Source organism: Nomascus leucogenys, chromosome 20 (assembly GCF_006542625.1).
Source record: "Nomascus leucogenys isolate Asia chromosome 20, Asia_NLE_v1, whole genome shotgun sequence".
Lineage (NCBI taxonomy): Eukaryota > Metazoa > Chordata > Mammalia > Primates > Hylobatidae > Nomascus > Nomascus leucogenys.
This window is the reverse complement of record NC_044400.1, coordinates 16,188,994-16,209,699: the sequence shown is the minus strand read 5'-3', so window position 1 is coordinate 16,209,699 and position 20,706 is coordinate 16,188,994. Positions and strand designations below refer to the sequence as shown.

General features: G+C 39.9%; 1 protein-coding gene across 1 annotated transcript in view; it reads left to right on the top strand.

Annotated features, from left to right (window-relative positions):
- UBXN4 (UBX domain protein 4) overlaps positions 1-20,706 on the top strand; it is a 43,792-nt gene that overhangs the window by 11,562 nt on the left and 11,524 nt on the right. The window contains exons 3-9 of the mRNA XM_003267605.3: positions 375-403; positions 998-1,116; positions 2,372-2,546; positions 9,503-9,596; positions 17,436-17,490; positions 18,233-18,397; positions 20,021-20,148. Of these exons, the coding sequence (XP_003267653.1) occupies positions 375-403; positions 998-1,116; positions 2,372-2,546; positions 9,503-9,596; positions 17,436-17,490; positions 18,233-18,397; positions 20,021-20,148 (765 nt within the window). The remainder of the gene's footprint in view (positions 1-374; positions 404-997; positions 1,117-2,371; positions 2,547-9,502; positions 9,597-17,435; positions 17,491-18,232; positions 18,398-20,020; positions 20,149-20,706) is intronic.

Below are 20,706 nucleotides of genomic sequence, written 5' to 3'. Positions count from 1 at the left end.
GGCACTTGCCACCATGCCCAGCTAATTTTTGCATTTTTAGAAGAGACAGGATTTTGCCATGTTGGCCAGGCTGGTCTCAAACTCCTGACCTCAAGTTATCTGCCCGCCTTGACCTCCCAAAGTGCTGGGATTACAGGCATGAGCCACCACACCCGGCCACAAATAATTCTTTCAGTTGAAAATTATAAAACAAACCAGAAAAAGTCTTAATGAAATAAGAATTATATTTTTCTTGTTCAACCTGATTGCTGTGAAAGAAACTGGTAGTTGCGGAAAATACTTGTGATTGGTACAGTAAATTTTATTAAAACAACTCAGTATTTAGAAAATACTTGCATTCATCTAGTGATTTTCTATTTGATTTTGTTTTACAGTGAAGCCTGCCTACAGTTTTCACAAATCTGTATCCTTTCAGTAAAGAATTGCTTATATATATATATACATTTATTTACCTTCCTTTTGGTTAATTTATGAAACTTAGAAATTATTCATTTTTATTTAGGAAATCATGCATTCTTTTTTATGGAAACTTTATTACTAAGTGTCCTTATTTTAAAAAAAAGTTATTATAGGAAATTTCAAACATATATAAAAGTAACTCAACGGTGTAGTGCACCCCATACATTGAGATAATATATTGTAGCTAAAGATAGGATAGGGCATTTTAAAAATGTGAATATCTGAAAAACAATATAGATCAGTTGGGTTGGAATGTTACAAGTAGCTTGCAAGAGTCAGCTGGCAGCAAGATGGATAGAAAAGGAAGTTATGATAGAGGAGAATGTAGTAGATTCTTCACTAGAATATACCTCATAAATTAACACGTCACATGTATTAATACTACAGGTATAATGACGCAGTACTTGAAATTATTTAATATGTTAGATTATATTGTGAAAATCACAAAGATCATTTGTTTTCCTTTGTTACCAATTAGTATTTCATAAAACTATCCGTTTGTTTCACATGAGTTGTTAGACTTAATTAAACTGTACAGATCCTGTAGTGTGTGTTCCATCCAGTTTCTTTATTGGAGACAGCGGAATTCCCTTGGAAGTAATAGCAGGAAGTGTTTCTGCAGATGAACTTGTTACAAGAATTCACAAAGTCCGACAGGTAAGAAGGAACAGAACTGTTGTTTCCATAAATGAATGGTACGTCAGGAATTGGATTTTTTTTTTTTTTTTTGAGATGTAGTCTCGTTCTGTCGCCCAGGCTGGAGTGCAGTGGTGTGATCTCGGCTCAACTGCAGCTTCCGCCTCCCAGGTTCAAGTGATTCTCCTGCCCCAGCCTCCCAAGTAGCTGGGATTACAGGCACCTGCCACCACACTGAGCTGATTTTTGTATTTTTAGTAGAGACAGGGTTTCACCATGTTGGCCAGGCTGGTCTCAAACTCCTGACCTCAGGTGATCTGCCCGCCTTGGCCTCCCAAAGTGCTGAGATTACAAGCATGAGCCACCGCACCCTTCCTAACATTGGAATATTTTTGGAGCCCCTCTGTATATTCAGGAAACTGCCGTGCCAAAAATCTTAAAAGGTAGTTAAGTACTGTCTTTGTCACCTGTTTTGTAAATAGCATGAAGTTACAGGTGCCAGTAGCCAGTACCTAATACTTGACTGACTTCTTTACCTTTCTTTTTTTTTTTTATTTTTTTGAGATGGAGTCTCACTCTGTTGCCCAGGCTGGAGTGCAGTGGACTGATCTCAGCTCACTGCAGTCTCTACCTCCTGGGTTCGAGCGATTTTTCTGCCTCAGCCTCCCCAGTGGCGGGATTACAGGCGCATGCCACCATGCCCAGCTAATTTTTGCATTTTTAGAAGAGACAGGATTTTGCCATGTTGGCCAGGCTGGTCTCAAACTCCTGACCTCAAGTGATCTGCCCGCCTTGACCTCCCAAAGTGCTGGGATTACAGGCATGAGCCACCGCACCCAGCCATCTTTTACTCCAATGTCAACACATAATGAATATCACCATAACTTTGTTGAAAGAGAAAGTTGCTGTCATATTAAGGCTCTTAACTATATATTGCTTAATATATTTTAAGGACTTTATACTCAATAATTAATCATTTCTGTCTACTCTGGACAAATGGCTAGGAGAAGTTTGTAACTTTTTTCTTTGAATTCTAATTTGAGGGAAAATCAATAGTGTGCTTTAACAAATGTTTTTATGGTCTTGCCAGCTTGCAGGTAAATTCCATAATGTGATTATATCATACTTAGTATTATACATTTTGGATTCATCTATTTATGAGCATTTCGTATTTCTCTTTTTATAGAGTATAAATCAACCTGTATTTTGGTCTCTACTGCCATGGTAAGTTTAGATTCTTATCTATTAATTAATATCTGATTTATTTTCTCCCTAGATGCATTTGCTAAAAAGTGAAACATCAGTAGCAAATGGCAGTCAGTCAGAAAGTTCAGTGTCTGCTCCATCTGCCTCATTTGAGCCTAACAACACTTGTGAAAACTCTCAGTCCAGAAATGCAGAGCTTTGTGAGATACCACCCACTTCTGATACAAAATCAGATACTGCAACAGGTAAATTTTAATGTACCTTTTTGAGTGCAATAGAAGCTCCTTCACTACATTTTAATATTTAAATATTAATATTTTAAAAATATATTGCATGTATTTTTCTTCACATTTATTTAACTTAAAATTTAAGAATCGTATTAAATACACATGTGTCATTTAGTGGTAGAAGACAATAAAGTCAGTGAATGTCAACTTGACTCCCAAATAGTCAACAATCCGGAGCAATTGATTTATAATTTCTGCTATTACGCTATATGCTTCAAGGAATGTCATGACACTGAGCAGTTTTATAAATCTCTTACTAGCCTAAAGAATTTTGAAAGTTTCAAATGAACTAAAGTATTATATTTGGAATTGTTTCTATAACATGTAAAAAGCTATATAAATTTAAGAGAATAGTATTATATACTTTTTTTAATTAGAGGTAAAAGATAATTATGAAATAGAGCTTGTAGAAGTAAGAGGTGTGACTGTAAACTCATTGATAGAAAAGGCAAAAGAGAAATTTTAAACGGAATTTTTGGGATTGTGGTTGGAGTTGTTTGGTGTAATATGGCTTTGTATTAGGCAACCCAGGGGTAGATAAATCAAGATGTTAGAATATTAGTGTCCTAAAAGATGATTCTACTCCAGCATCCCACACAAATAATTATCAAGCTTCTATTTGAATGCATTCAATGATGGGAAGCTCATTACCTTGCTAGGAAGCCTGTTCTGTTGTTGAAAAGCTCTAGCTTTTAGAAAGAGTCTTTCTTATATTGAGCTGAAATTTGATGCCCCATAACTTCCTATTAACATTAATGCTGCCTTGTGGAGTTACACATGACAGGTTTTGAATATTTGAAGTACAGCTATTTGTCTCATTTTGAGGTTTTACATCCATGGATCATTCAACTTCTGGATGTGTACGGAACGGGGGGACTCTATTATGGATGTCCATTTAGGTCTACAACAGAATAATTACTTTAATTGTATTTACCTGGATATATATCATTTCCAAAATTCTTCATTCCGTTTTGAAGATAGACACGTGTTTCCCTCTGGTATAATATTTCTTCAGCCTGAAAATTTTCCTTTAGCATTACTTATTGTACAGGTCTGGAGTTTTCTTTATGTGAAATGACTTTGTTTTATCTTCATTCTGGAAGGATATTTTTGCTGGATATAAAAATTTTGTGTTTACAGTTACAGGTATTGTCCACTGTCTTCTGGTCTTCATAGTGTTCTAATGAGAAGTCTCCACAAATTCTGATTGTTCCCCCCTGTAAGGAGTGTGTTGGTTTTCTCTGGCTGCTTTCAGGATTTCTTTCTTTCTTTGGTTTTTAGCAATTTGACTGTGATATGCCTAAGTGTATTTTTCTTTGTATTTATCCTGTGTTTGGTTTGCCTAGTTTCTTGCATCTGTAAATGTGTGACTTTCACCAAGTTTGGGAATTTTGGTCCATATATCTTGCTGGAATGAATTACATGTATATTAGGCTTCGTGGTATTGTCCCACAGGTTTATTTTTTTCACTCCTATTTTTTCTTCTTTGGATTGGATAATTCTGTCGATCTACAAGTTCACTGACTCTTTATCATCTCCATTCTGATGTTAAGCCCATCCAGTGAATTTTTTTAGATAAAATTATGTTATACATTTTTTAGTCCTAGGATTTCTATTTCTTTCTCTCTTATTATAACTTTTTATTTTGTAATAGTTTGACTCATAAGTTACAAAAGTTGTGCAGAATGAGTACTCTTCATCTACGTTTTATTCTTTTAATTCATTTCAAGTGTGTTTCCCTTTTCCTCATTTGAGTTATAATGGCCGCTTTAAAGTCTTTGACAGTTTCAATATCTAGCTCATCTGAGGATTGGCTTGTGTTGATCACCTTTACCCTTTAGAATGGGTCACATTTTCCTGTTTATATGTCAAAAAATGCTGGATTATATCTTGTGCTTTTTTTTTTTTTTTTTTTTTTTTTTTTTTTTCTTGAGACGGAGTCTTGCTCTGTTGCCCAGGCTGGAGTGCAGTGGCGCAATCTCGGCTCACTGCAAGCTCCGCCTCCCAGGTTCACGCCGTTCTCCTGCCTCAGCCTCTCCGAGTAGCTGGGACTACAGGCGCCTGCCACCACGCCCGGCTAATTTTTTGTATTTTTTTTTTTTTGTATTTTTAGTAGAGATGGGGTTTCACCGTGGTCTCGATCTCCTGACCTCGTGATCTGCCCGCCTCGGCCTCCCAAAGTGCTGGGATTACAAGCGTGAGCCACCGCGCCCAGCCTATATCTTGTGCATTGTTGTAGACACTCTGGATTTCATTGTATTCCTGTAAAGAGTGTTGTTTTTGTTTTAGTAGACAATTAACTTGGCTAGACTAAAACTGCAAGCTCTGGCTTACCTGAGGTGAGTAGCAGCTCTAATCTCAGTTTCTTTTAGCTTAAAAAAAATTTTTTTTTTTTTTTGGTCAGGTGTGGTTGTTCACACCTATAATCCCAGCACTTTGAGAGGCCAAGGTGGGCAGATTGCTTAAGCCCAGGAGTTTGAGACCTGCCTGGACAACATGGCAAAACTCTGTCTCTACAGAAATACAAAAATTAGCCAGGTGTGGTGGCACATGCCTGTAGTTTCAGCTATTTAGGAGGCTGAGAGGTAGGAGGGTTGCTTAAGCTGGGGAGGTTGATACTGCAGTGAGCTGTGATCATGTCACTGCAATCCAGCCTGGGTGACAGAGCCGGACCCTGTGTCTAAAAAAAATCTTTTTTTTTTTGAGACAGGGTCGGGCTCTGTCACCCAGGCTGGAGTGCGGTGGCACAAACATAGCTCACTATAATCTCCAACTCCTGGCTCACGTGATCCTCCTGCTTCAGCCACCTGAGTAGCTAGGACTACAGGTTTGCACCACCACACCTGGCTAATTTATTTTTATTTATTTATTTTTTTGAGACGAAATTTTGGTCTTGTTGCCCAGGCCGGAGTGCAATGGTGCAGTCTTGGCTCACCACAACCTCCACCTCCCAGGTTCAAGCGATTCTCCTGCCTCAGCCTGCCGAGTAGCTGGGATTACAGGCATGTGCCACCATGCCTGGCTAATTTTGTATTTTTAGTAGGGACGGAGTTTCTCCATGTTGATCAGGCTAGTCTCGATCTCCCGACCTCAGGTGATCTGCTTGCCTTGGCCTCCCAAAGTGCTGAGATTATAGGTATGAGCTACCATGCCCAGCCTAATTTTTAAATTATATTCTTTGCAGAGATGGGGTCTCACTATGTTGCTTAGGCTGTCTCAAACTCCTGTCCTCCAGTAATCCTCCTCCTGCCTTGCCCTCTGAAAGTGCTGGGATTATAGGCGTGAGTCATTGGATCCAGGCCTGTAGCTTTTTAAAACTATTTATTATGGAAAATTTCAAACATATATAGAAGTAGAAAAAAATAGTATAAGAAAACCCCATTAATCCATTGCCTTCCTTCATGGCCAATATTCTTATCTGTGCCCTCCACTCCACTCCTCTTCTTTTTCAACTTATTTAGAACAAATCTCAGGTAAAATATTTCTTTTTTTTTTTTTTTTTTTTTTTTTTTTTGAGACGGAGTCTCGCTCTGTCGCCCAGGCTGGAGTGCAGTGGTGCGATCTCGACTCACTGCAAGCTCTGCCTCCTGGGTTCACGCCATTCTCCTGCCTCAGCCTCTCCGAGTAGCTGGGACTACAGGCGCCTGCCACCACGCCCGGTTAATTTTTTTTTGTATTTTTAGTAGAGACTGGGTTTCACCGTGTTAGCCAGGTTGGTCTCGATCTCCTGACCTCGTGATCTGCCCGCCTTGGCCTCCCAAAGTGCTGGGATTACAAGCGTGAGCCACCGTGCCCGGCCAAATATTTCAATATGTATCTCTAAAATATAAGAAAGGAATATAAATCTTTCAAGATTATATATAGTTGCCTTTTAAAATAATTTTTTTTTTTTTGAGACAGAGTCTCACTCTGTTGGCCAGGCTGCAGTGCAGTGGCGTGATCTCGGCTCACTGCAACCTCCACCTCCCAGGTTCAAGTGATTCTCCTGTCTCAGCCTCCCGAGTAGCTGGGATTACAGGCATGCACCACCATGCCCGGCTAATTTTTGTATTTTTAATAGAGACAGGGTTTCACCATGTTGGCCAGGCTGGCCTCGAACTCTCCTGACCTCAGGTGATACGCCCGCCTCAGCTCCCAAAGTGCTGGGATTGTAGGTGTGAGCCACTGTGCCCGGCCAAAATAAATTTTAATTATGGAAATTTGCAAGCATATTCTAAAGTAGAGAGAACAGAATAACGAGCTCGAGGTACTCATCATTCTACGTCAGTGATTCCCATTATTTTCTCGGTTTTTGTTATCTGTCTCCCTATATGACCATCCCTCCCAGGTTATTTTGAAGCAAATCTCAGGCATTTATATGATTTCATCTTTTAAAATATCAATATCTAAAAGATAAGAAATTTTTAAAAATAACCACATACTATTATCAAAGCCAGAAAGTTTAATAGTAATCCTTTTTGTCATCAATTATCTAGGCAATATTTATATTATACTTTTTTTTCAGTTTGAGTTATAGTTCGATATATTGCTGTTGGTTGATGTGTTTTAAATTTAATATATAGATTTCTGCTCCCCCTGGTAGTTTTTCCTACAGTTTTCCACAGTCTGGATTTTACTGCATCTCCATGGAATTGTGTAAGATGTTCCTCTGTCCCCTTTATTCCTCTAAATTGGTAAAGCTACAGACTTGATCAAGTCAGCTTCATTATTCTGTTTGACAAGACTACTTTATAGATGATGTTGTATATTTCTCTCAGGAGATACATTATGCCTATTATTCCAGTTGGCTTTTTAAGCCTAAAGGCAGAACTTCTCTTAATACATTTTTGTTATATTTGGATTTTTATCAGTTGTTTTAGCTTATTGAGGTGTTTTTTCAATCCAGATTTTTTTTTTTTTGAGACAGTCTCGCTCTGTCTCCCAGGCTGGAGTGCAGTGGCACGATCTTGGCTCACTGCAGTCTCTGCCTCCCAAATTCAAGTCATTCTTCTACCTCAGCCTTCTGAGTAGCTGGGATTACAGGCACCTGCAACCATGCCCAGCTAATTTTTGTATTTTTAGTAGTAATGAGGTTTCACCGTGTTGGCCAGGCTGGTCTCAAACTCCTGACCTCAAATGATCCACCTGCCTCGGCCTCCCAAAGTGCTGGGACTACAGGTGTGAGCCACCATACCCGACCTAGAATTTTTCATTTAGGAATTAGCAGTTAACTATGAGTGTTAATAAGCTATTTCACACAATTTTGAGTCACCCTTAAAGTTACACATGGGCCAGGTACAATGGCTCATGCCTGTGATTCCAGTACTTTAGGAGGCCAAGATCACTTGAGCTCAGGAGTTCGAGACCAGCCTGGGCAGTGTGACAAAACCCAGTCTCTACACAAAATACAAAAATTAGCCAGGCATGGTAGCGTTCACTGGTGGCCCCAGCTACTAGAGAGGCTGAAGTAGGAAGATGGCTTGATCCCAGGAGGCGGAGGTTGCAGTGAGCCAAGATCACGCCAGTGCTCTCCAGCCTGGGCAACAGAGCTAGACTCTGTCTCAAAAGAAAAGTTACAGATTTATATTTTACATCTTCAAGTCATTTACAAAATACCAAAGGCAGAGAACTCTGTGACATATAATTGGAAATCTTCCTGTGTATGACATCTATCCATTTGTCTTTGATTATGAGTCATAGATTCGCCTAACTGTACTCTTATTCAACACTTTTCCCCCAGCTTGTCCACAAGTTATCTTCATAAGATGTTAAATTTTTGCTGATAATAAGACGTCCTCAGCATTCATTCTATTTACTAAAGAAAGGTGGTTAATTTCCTATTGAGCCTGTACTGGCTGCTAGTGGTTACCACTTCTTATGCAAGAGTTGCATTCAGTGATACACTGGTAAACGTTTATCAGAAGGGTCTGTGGAAGCAAAGGCCCATATTTGTTGTATTTGCTAATTTCCAAGGTGTAAATACTCCCACTTTGATTTCAAGCTACCTAGGTTGTGCCCCTGAATGGGGAGGGAGAAGAGATACGCACCATCGTCTCTACTTAGTCATACTATTTTTACTACTACTGTAGTAACGAAAATGCTTACCATGTGCCAGTCTCAGTTAAGTTCTAAGCATTTTACTTGTATTAACATGTATTTCTTATAACAACCGTGTGAGGTTACTATCCCCATTTTACTGATGAGATACAGAGGGATTAAGAAACTTACTGAAATGACTGTGTGGCTCCAGAGTCCTTGTTCGCCAAAGACTGTGAAGAAGAATCAGGTTGGTGGCAAGTTGTAAGGAAGGGAATGACAGAAGTCTTGTAGAACAGGCCAGGACAAAGTCTATCTTTCAGGAAATCCTTCAAAGAAAACTAGCATAAGAGGCTGTCTAAGGAACCACTCTGGTCAGCAGAAGCAGATTCCTTGGACCAGTTTAAGTCCAGAGCCATACCCAGGATCAAACCTGGCCTGTATTGCTCACTGCTCAATAGCCACAGCCACATTTTAATTAAAATTAATTACAATTAAAATTTGTCCCTCACTTGCAGTAACCTCATTTTAGATGTTCAACAGCTGCGTGTCTAGTGGCTGCTGTATTAGACAGTATAGATATTGGAGGGCACTGCTGTAGAGTGAAGCCTACCCATAGCCAGGCATGCCTCCTGCCAGATTGGTATTCATGTTTTACGTCTGACCTTTACCTTGGTGATTTTAACTCAGTAACTGCTTTATTTCTATTTGTGAACAATTTTATCCATGTCTAAACTTTAGGATTAGTAATAGCATATTTAGCTCCTTCTCCATTTTTAGGGAAAATATATAATGCTTGAGATATAAAATTATTAACAGATGCTATAATCTAAAGATTTATTCCTTTAAAAAGTTGCATTAAATGCAGTATTCTTATTTCTTTTTATTTAATAATTAAGGAGGAGAAAGTGCAGGCCACGCCACTTCCTCTCAGGAGCCTAGTGGATGCTCAGTTCAGAGACCTGCAGAGGACCTCAACATCCGAGTGGAAAGGTTTGCTCTTCTTTTTGCAAATAGTGTTTTGTTTAAAAAGACAGTCGTTTTCAGTTATTTCATTAATTTGAATTAAAGCTAAAGTTATACAAATGAAGTTTTAGAATTCTGAGTTGAAATTTTTGATCATGTAATTTGTATCCATAAACATTACACTCTAAGTGTAAAGCTTACCTGTATGTCTGAAGTCACCAGTCAGCTTTTGGTCTGATCATTCTAAGAATCCCCTTTTTAATGGTATTTTGGTACATGGGTGTTTCCATCTGTCACTTCTGCTTTTATCTCTTTATGCCATAAGGATAAGAAGCTCCAGATGGGCAAGAACTTCAGCTTATTTCATGACTATGTACTGAGCTTAAGTTCTGCATAAGTGGGTGTCTACTAAGTGGCATTTTTCATTAGTTGGTCTAATAATCAGATACAAATTTCTGGCTCTTGTAGTTTCTAGTATTTTTGGTGATACAGTAATTGTCAAATCATAGTCTTTTATGCTGTGATTCCTACATGAGTTAATAGTGGTTAAGCAGGAATATTTTAAACCCTGATTTAAACCCCTTTAGTGTTAGTTATATGGAAGTTTAAAAAAATTCCTTAGCATTTAAAAATTTTTTTAAAAAAACTTTCCTTAGAGAGACTTGATATTTTCTTGTTCACATAGATGCTTTGGGGAAACAGGGTTCAAAGTGATTGCTGATATTGTCTTTGAGTTTGCTTGTGACTCAGTAAAGATCAGCTTCTTTTCAGCAAAACCTAGATTCTGATTGTTCTTTGTAGAGGTAGGGGCAGTGCCCAGACCTTGAGGTGAAAAGCAGGCTGGACCTCACTGTGGTGAGGAAAGTGGTATGAGATTAGAAGAATAGCAGCAGAAAACTTAAGTTCCCAAGGGTTCATCCTGTTTTGCTTCTTTCTGATTTGCTAACCCCAGGCCCACTACTCTGTACTTTTATTTGCACCACTCCGGGCTGAAGTGAAAATAAAAATTCTGGAAAAGGGTTTGGAGACTTGGGGCGAAAACCTCAATTACATCAGGTAGCTCTTTATTTTGAGGTGGGATCAGGCGCTATTTAGTTACACTGGAAAAAGTTTTTAATAGCCTCCATTCTTATGTAAGGGAATGTCAGCTAGTGTCTGCCTGTGTCATAGTACTAATTAATTCACAAGCTGAGATCCTGCATTTTATTCATCTGAGTTCATGCCAAATTAGGAATCTTGTTCCTTTTGTGGAATCTGATTCATTGACAATGACAATAACTAATAACACCAGCGTATGTAATATTCCTATTCCAAATGTCCACTTAGCTCATTATTTATACCCTAAGAGTTGCCATCATTCTCACCATCCCCTGCCATAGACTGTGAAGCTCTTGTGCCCTCAACTAACTCATCCCCTGCCATCTTCTGCAGGATATTGAACTCTGAAACTACTAGTTTCCCTGTCTCACTTAACTGAAGTGGTTTTCCTCAGCCTGGTTAAGTTGGACCCATCAGTCCCTGTGGTGTAATCTGATATTTTAGAATTATATGAAGTTCTATAAAGCAAAATTCATGTATTTTTTTCTGACCTTGATGATATTTTAAAATCTATTTCATACAGATTAAAAATTCAGAGTTAAAATTTGGCAGGGGCTGTGAATGGTGGCTCACGCCTGTAATCCCAGCACTTTGGGAGGCTGAGGCAGGTGGTTTGCTTGAGCCCAGGAAATAGAGACCAGCCTGGACAACATGGCAAAACCCTGTCTCTACAAAAAAAATACAAAAATTAGTTGGATGAGGTGGTGCACACCTGTAGTCCCAGCTACTCAGGAGGCTGAGGTGGGAGGATCACCTGAGCCCAGGAGGTCAAGGCTGCAGTGAGCCATGATCACACCACTGTACTCCAGCCTGAGTGCCAGAGCAAGACTCTGTCTCAAAAAGTAAATAAATAAGCCCAGGCATGGTGGATCACGCCTGTAATCCCAGCACTTTGAGAGGCTGAGGTGGGTGGATCATTTGAGGCTGGGAGTTGGAGACCAGCCTGGCCAACATGGTGAAACCCTGTCTCTACTAGAAAAATAAAAAAATTAGCTGGGCATGGTACGCATCTGTAGCCCCAGCTACTCAGGAGGTTGAGGCAGGAAAATTGCTTGAACCCGGGATGCGGAGGTTGCAGTGAGCCAAGGTCGTGCCACTACACTCCAGCCTGGGCAACAGAGTGCTACTCCATCTCAAAATAAATAAAATAAAAAAGCAGGATGGATTAGCAAATGTAAGATTCTTGCTTTCCTGTCAGGCTACAATTGAAACTGAGATCTATTTCCAAAGACCATGTTTCTGGAAAACTAATTACTGTAGTTGACTTTAAGTCTTAGGCTTTTTTCTCATCTAGCTTCAAAGAAAACTAATTTTGTTAAGGGACAGGGTGACTAAATCAAATTGACATTAGTGAGAAATTCATCCTATCTTGTACATAAGAACATAGTCCTTCAATCTTGAGCTGCATTTTGTCAAGTAAACATAATTAAAAAAAAAAACGGATTGGTGATTTGAAATTGTGAGATCTAAGTTTTTCTTTTTAATATTAATGGATATACAATGGTTATTTATTTATTTATTTATGAGGCAGAGTCTTGCTCTGTTGCCCAGGCCGGAATGCAGTGGCATGATCTTGGCTCACTGCAGCCTCTGACTCCCGGGTTCCAGCGATTCTCCTGCCTCAGCCTCCCAAGTAGCTGGGATTACAGGCATGCACCACCACACCTGGCTAATTTTTTAAATATTTTTAGTAGCGACAGGGTTTCGCCATGTTGGCTGGGCTGGTCTTGAACTCCTGACTTCAGGTCGTCTGCTCGCCTTGGCCTCCCAAAGTGCTGGGATTACAGGTGTGAGCCACAGCACCTGGCCTATGATGGTGTTTTGTTTGTTTGTTTTTGAGGTGAAGTCTGACTCTGTTGCCAGGCTGGAGTGCAGTGGCGTGATCTCGGCTCACTGCAACCTCCTCCTCCCAGTTCAAGTGGTCCTCGTACCTCAGCTTCCTGAGTATCTGGGATTACAGGTGTGCGCCACCATGACTGGCTAATTTTTGTATTTGTAGTAGAGACAGGGTTTTGCCATGTTGGCCAGGCTGGTCTCGAACTCCTGGCCTCAAGTAATTCACCCACCTTGGCTTCTTAAAGTGCTGAGATTACAGGCTTGAGCCACCACGTCTGGCCGGATATATAATGTTTCATTAAAGCTAACAGATGTGAAATAGGAATCTTTTAGCGAATCTTTAGTTAAAATGCATTATTTTGTTTATTTCATTATGGTTTTTTTTTTTGCCCCGAGATGGAGTTTTGCTCTTGTCGCCCAAGCTGTAGTGCAATGGCACAATCTCGGCTCACTGCAACCTCCACCTCCCGGATTCAAGCGATTCTCCTGCCTCAGCCTCCCAAGTAGCTGGGATTACAGGTGCCCAGTACCATGCCGGGCTAATTTTTATATTTTTGGTAGAGGCGGGGTTTCACCATGTTGGCCAAGCTGGTCTTGAACTCTTGACCTCAGGTGATCCGCCCGCCTCGGCCTCCCAAAGTGCTGGAATTACGGGCATGAGCCACCGCCACCAGCCATGTCATTATGTTTAAAATGGGCAGAATTATCTGGCAAAGATAATATATAGTACCGTGAATTCCAGTCTTTTTATTTGAGTAAGTTTCAAACCTCAATGTTGAAAAAATAGTGTAATGACCACCTTTTAATTTTTTTCTTTATTTTTTCTTCTGCTTCATTTGAAAGTTGCAGACATAATTTCACTTCATGCCTAGATACTTCAGCATGCATCTCCTAGGAAGACATTGGCTGAGGGTCTGTGGGCTTTGAGCAGGGACTCCATCCTAGGCCAGGATCTGGGGATCTGTGCTCACAGACCCATGTCCTGCCCCCTTCTGGCACCCAGGCAGGCATAGTGACCATTAAGAAGTAGATGCCAGCCCGGCACAGTGGCTCACACCTGTAATCCCAGCACTTTGGGAGACCGAGGCAGGTGGATCAACTGAGGTCAGGAGTTCGAGACCAGCCTGAGCAACATGGTGAAACCCTGTCTCTACTAAAAATACAAAAATTACCCGGACATAGTGGTGGATACCTGTAATCTCATCTACTCGGGAGGCTGAGGCAGGAAAATTGCTTGAACCCAGGAGGTAGAGATTGCAGTGAGCTGAGATTATGCCATGGCACTCCAGCCTGGGCAACAAGAGGGAAAATCCATCTCAAAAAAAAAAAAAGTCGATGCCCAAATGTAGAAGTTATGGAACAGTCAATTTGTTATTAAATTAGATGCAGTGTAGCTTTTCACCCACATTAAAACAAACTTGCGTTTGTATTTCTCAGAAGAAAATTCTACAGATGGTCTATAAATACATTTATACACCATTTTCAGATGGTGTATATTTTCAGATATAAGCACAATACCATTATCATACTCAAGAAATTCTAAATTGATACAGTAAGATTATCTAATTTGTTGTCCATATTCAGATTTCCCAGTTGCTCCAATAATGGCCCTTTTAACTTTTCTTCCCTTGATTCAAGATCCAGTCAAGGATTTTCATTGCATTTAGTTTAGGCTTTGAATCCAAGACACTTCTATTCTTGTTTGCATTTTTCATGATTTAGACATTTTGAAGAGTCTAGGTTAGTTGTTTCTACAATGTCCTTTGATCTGGTCCCTGTTCTATCATTAGATTCAGGTTAAACTCTGATAAGAACATTACTAAGATAATGTTTTGTCCTTTCCATTACTCATATCAGGAGACAAGTAATATCAGATGTATGCATTATTGGAGATGTAAAGTTTAATTATTTGGTTAGGATGGTATCTGTTGGGTACCCTTTTCATTTTCTAATATATAAGTTGTCTATGGGGTGATTCAAACGGTGAATATCCTACTGCTTAAAAACTTCACCCAGTGGTTTCAGCATTCATTGATTTTTGCTGTAATCAGCTATTTCATTGACGTTTAAAAATTGTGGTATTTTTCTCATTCTGTTTTTTCTACATTTATCAGCTAGCATTCTTCTGTAGAGAAATGCTTTGATCTACCCCCTCTACTTTCCATCTGCCCACCCCCACCCCCTTTTTCTAGTAAACTGCTTATTGGACACCAGCACCCAGATGAAGGAATAGAAAATTACCAGTGTTAGTCTGGCATGGTGGCTCATGCCTATAATCCCAGCACTTTGGAAGGCCAAGATGGGCGGGTCATTTGAGGTCAGGAGTTCAAGACCAGCCTTGCCAACACAGTGCAACCTTGTCTCTACTAAAAATACAAAAATTAGCTGGGCATGGTAGTGTGCATCTGTAGTCCCAGCCACTGAGGAGTCTGAGGTAGAAGAATCACTTGAACCCGGGAGGCAGAGGTTGCAGTGAGCCGAGATCATGCCACCGCACTCCAGCCTGGGTGACAAAGTGAGACCTTGTCTCAAAAAAAAATGAAAGAAATAAAATTAACAGTGCCTAAGAAGCTTTCCTAATGCTCCTTCCCAATTATGGATTCCCTCCATAAGATGATCACTATCCTGAATCTAACACTGTAGGTTAGTTATCTGTTTGTGAACTTTGTGATGGAATCATGCAACATGTATTTTTGTGTTTGATCTCCTTTGTTCAGCTTTGTATTTTGAGGCTTATCCATGTTGCATGTCGCAGTAATTGGTGCACTCTCATTGCTGTATAGTATTCTATTTGACTCTACCTTGATTTATTAATCCATTCTACTGTTGGTGGATATTAGGATTGTTTTCAGTTTGGGGCTATTTGAATAGAACTGCTATGAGGAATATTCTTGTATATGTCTTGGTGAACATGTGTACACATTTCTTTTGGGCATATATATGAAGAAGCGGGAATTTCTGGTTCATACATACTGATCAAACAGCTTTCCAAAGTGGTTAGGCCAATTTACATTTCCCCTTAGCAGTTAAGACATGTCACAGATGCTTTTTTTTGTCTCATGTGTTACTATCCATTTCTCTATTCTTTTTGGTGCACAAATTGCCCCAAATTTGACTTGTTGGAATCCCCTTCATATTGGGTCTTCTGGCTTTTTGACAGTACTCACTCCCTTGATTGCTGGCACACGTTATTCAGTTTGGTATACACCAAACACTTTTAGAGAAAATATCATTTCCATTTAAAAAAATGAAATATAATTCACTACCATGAAATTGAAAGTGTACAATTCAGTGAGTTTTAGTATATTCACAAGGTTGTGCATCCACTACCACTGTCTAATTTCAGAATCATTATTTAATTTTTTAAAGTTTTTTATTTTTTTGAGATGGAGACTTGCTTTTTTTCCCAGGCTGGAGTGCGGTGGCACCATCTCGGCTCACTGCAACCTCCACCCACCAGGTTCAAGCGATTCTCCTGGCACAGCCTCCTGAGTAGCTGAGATTACAGGCACACACCACCACTCCTGGCTAATTTTTGTATTTTTAGTGGAGACAGGGTTTCACCATGTTGGTCAAGGCTGGTCTCAAACTCCTGACCTCGTGATCTGCCCACCTCGGCCTCCCAAAGTGCTGGGATTACAGGCATGAGCCACTGTGCCTGGCCTATTTTATTAGTTTTTGAGATGGGGTTTCATTACGTTTCATTACACTACCATGCTCAGCTGATTTTATATTATTATTATTATTTTTTTCCCTGAGGCAGAGTCTTACTCTCTCGCCCAGGCTGGAGTACGGTGACATGATCTCGACTCACTGTAACCTCCGCCTCCCAGGTTCAAGTGATTCTCCTGTCTCAGCCTCCCAAGTAGCTGGGTTTACAGGCGCCCACCACCACTCCCGGCTGTTTTTCTATTTTTAGTAGAGACAGGGTTTCGCCATGTTGGCCAGGCTAGTCTCAAACTCCTCACCTCAATTGATCCGCCTGCCTTGGCCTCCCAAAGTGCTGGGATTACAGGTTTGAGCCACTGTGCCCAGCCTAATTTTTTATTTTTTGTAAAGATGGGGTCTCAAGTTGTTGCCCAGACTGGTTTCGAACTCCAGGGCTTAGGCTATCCTCCTGCCTCAGCCTCCTGCAGTGCTGAGATTACACATGTGAGTCACCACACCCAGCCTCCATTTGTTTGTTTGTTTATTTCAGACAGGGTCTCCCTTCGTCACCCAGGCTGGAATGCAGTAGCGTGAACGTGACTTGCTGCAGCCTCGACTTCCCGGCTCACGCAATTCTGTTACCTCAGCCCCTAAAGTAGCTGGAACTACAGGCACACGCCACCACACCTGGCTAATTTTTGTATTTTCTGTAGAGACAGAGTTTTGCCATGTTGCTCAGGCTGGTCTTTAGCTCAAGAGATCCACCGACCTCAGCCCTCCCAAAGTGTTGGGATTACAGGCATGAGCCACTGTGCTTCCATTCATTTTTAATTGATGAACTTCTTACAGTTGAGAATCAAGTTGGTGTTAGTAATTTGGTATTAATAATTTGCTGGCCTTAAATTTTTATTTTTACAGGTTTTTTTTTACCATAGTGCTCTTCAGTTGTATATAAGGAGTAGAGCATTTAAAAGTCACCGATTTATGTATTTGTTTGAAAATGTATTTGTAGATTTTAAAGTCAATATCAGGTAAATCAGAAAAAAAGGGAAACTAATCATAAGTGGGAAGTGAGGCATTTAGAGTGAAGCTAGGCTTCCGATGGGCTCTCGTTGACTCCAGGGTTTCTGTAGGGGCCTGAAGCCAGGCAGATAAATAGTTGCTTGCTTTTTGTTTGTTTATTTCTCGAATTGTTTTAGCTAAATCCATCTCCTAAATGTGTTTTATATTAATACGATTTGTCTCAATTAGTGTTTTTTGTTTTTTTTTTTTTTTTAAATACAGACTAACAAAAAAACTTGAAGAAAGGAGAGAAGAGAAAAGAAAAGAAGAAGAACAGGTAAAGTTCATGCAGTTAGCATTGTTTTGTCCTCTCATTAACTGAGGTTGTGATTGATTATTGTATTCAGTGTGGCAGGCCTAGGGTGACTTCCTAGTTTTAGTTCAGTGTTGCAGCACTATGAAGATAATTCCTGTTTTCTCTAGTAGAGTCATAGTATATACATTTTTTGTGTTCTTTTTGTAAATTGCTATGAATAAATTAGACCATGCTTTTTCCCTCTGCAATGATTTTTTTTACACTAAGAATAAAGGGACTTGAGCTAAAATTGTTTGGCTTGAGGCAGAACAAAGTTTTAGTTCATTTTTGTGAAAAAATGTGTAGACATTTTGCTGAATTTTTCCTCTCCTGTTAAGCATTCTAGCATATGGTTCACTTTTCTCACCATGTATACCTAACTGTGTAGCATTTCTTTGGAGTTCTAATATAGGAAGGTTACCATTTCATTCAAGCCAAATACATGACTGCCATGTTGTCCCTGAAGGGTAATATATTTACCCTCATGACTAAAGACCTGTAATTATGCTTGCCTTCAAATTACACTGATTACATTATTAACAGACCACTGGCAATGATTTATAGATTGATAGACATTTGACCATTAACTGTGCCATTAATAAACTCGTCTAGACTTACACTTTATGAAGTTTTATTCTTTTAACTGCAGTTTTCCTTGCATTCAAAATAATATCTGGGGCAGATTATCAAGTTTTTGGATCATAAAACTTTTTCTTTAATTCAGAGAGAAATAAAGAAGGAAATTGAGAGGAGAAAAACTGGAAAAGAAATGTTGGATTATAAAAGAAAACAAGAAGAAGAATTAACAAAAAGAATGCTGGAGGAAAGAAACAGAGAAAAGGCAGAAGACAGGGCAGCTCGAGAACGTATAAAACAGCAGATTGCATTGGTAAGTCTTAAGTTTCCAGACATTCGTGAAATTGTTTTTCTGTGCACAGTAGCTTTAGATTACTACCAGACTGTGCACACAAAAATAGTAGATTTTAGTGACTCATAGACTACGAATCCTGAGCTTCCTTTTATTAGAAATCGTAAATGAATTAAAATAGTTAAGATTAAAATTGAGTTGATTTTTTCAAAATGATTTTTATTCATATTTTGTTAATTTATGACTTTTATCAGCATTCAAAAAGCAGCTTTTAAAGATTCCCTAGAAAATAAGCTAAGTACCTAGTAGTTCTTCTCTAGTCACAGGCACACTTTTTTGCAACATTCAAAGGATTTAGACACATCATAAAGCTTAGTTTGCGACAACTGCTTTTAGAATTCATCAGCTGCAATACATGTTAAAACCATCCCACCAGGTATGGCTCACGCCTGTAATCCCAGCACTTTGGGAGGCTGAGGAGGGCGGATCACCTCAGGTCGGGAGTTCAAGACTTGCCTGGCCGACATGGTAAAACCCCATCTCTACTAAAAATACAAAAATTAGTTGGGTGTGGTGGTGGGGGCCTGTAATTCTGCTACTTGGGAGGCTGAGGCAGGAGAATCACTTGAACCCAGGAGGTGGAAGTTGCAGTAGGCTGACATCGTGCCATTGCACTCCAGCCTGGGCGACAAAAAGCGAAACTCCATCTCAAAAAAAAAGAAAGAAAAAAAACCATCCCTACCTTAATATTTTTTGTTCATTTGGTCAGTTAACAAGTATTTGTTTAGCATTTATTATTTATTTATTTTTGAGATGGAGTTTTAGTCTTGTTGCTCAGGCTAGAGTGCAGTGGTGCAGTCTCAGCTCACTGCAATTTCCGCCTCCCGAGTTCAAGCGATTCTCCTGCCTCAGCCTCCCAAGTAGCTGAGGTTACAGGTGCATGCCAACATGCCTGGCTAATTTTTGTATTTTTAGTAGAGACGGGGTTTCATCACATTGGTCAGGCTGGTCTTGAACTCCTGACCTCAGGTGATCCACCCACCTCGGCCTCCCAAAGTGCTGGGATTACAGGCATGAGCCACCACGCCCAGTCTTGTTGAGCATTTATTATGTGCCATACCTTGTTCCAGGCTTTGGAGATAAATAGTGAGCAAATTCATTTCCTTGTTTCCTTAATAATAATTCTGGTCTCTGACAGTTGATAAAACTAAAAAATAACAGTTCCAGAATGTTAAAGTTCACATATGGTGTTAGAGAATTTCAGGCAGCAAGGCACAGTGGCTCACAACTGTAATCCCAGAATTTTGGGAGGCTGAGGTGGGAGGATTGCTTGAAGCCAGGAGTACAAGATCAGCCTGGGCAACAAAGTGAGACCCCACCTCTACAAGAAAAGAAAAAAAAATTAGCTGGGCATGGTGGCGTGCAGCTGTAGTCCCAGCTACTCTGGAAGCTGAGGTGGGAGGATTGCTTGAGCCCAGGTGTTCAGAGGCTGCAGTGAGCTATGATTGTGCCACTGCACTCCAGCCTTGATGACAGCAAGACCCTGTCTCTTAATAAAAAAAAATTCCATGAATATTTGTTTGGAATTGTGTGAATTGACCATTCTGGCAGTAAAGGTAATTGGTATTTAATGATGTTTTAAAGGACCGTGCAGAGAGAGCTGCTCGTTTTGCAAAGACAAAGGAAGAAGTAGAGGCTGCCAAAGCTGCTGCCTTGCTAGCCAAACAGGCAGAAATGGAAGTCAAGAGGGAACCTTATGCAAGAGAAAGAAGGTACTATATTTCATGCTGAAACATCTCTGTGCACATAGGGGCTGAGGAGAATGATTATAGGCTGGTTTTTAACACTGATGTATACTGTGGTTATAAGCAGTCCATTCCAGAGGGACATATTGATTAATTTGACAGCTCCCAATAATATCTCTCATTTCGTGTGAGGGTACACTAAAAAAGTACTACATAAATAACTTGAAAAGAGGGCCCAATAAATACCTCATTTTCCAAAGACAGAAATGATTTGTAACCAAATGAATATAATGTTTATCTCATACGTATTAGGATATTTTAGTTGTCAGAATCCCCTATCCGATAAGATTAAGCAAAAGAAATACATTGGCTCTGCAGTTCAGAAATCCGAGGGTGAATTTGGTTAGGCATAGCTGTGTCCAGCAATCTAAAGGATACCATTAAAATTTCTCTCTCTTTTTAATTCTTGGTTTCTTCTGTTTTAGCTTCATTCTTAGAGAAACTCTCCAAATAGTGTCAGGAGAGCCCATCACCTCCTGGCACTTTCAGGACCTTGAATTCACGATCCCAGACAGAAGAGATTAA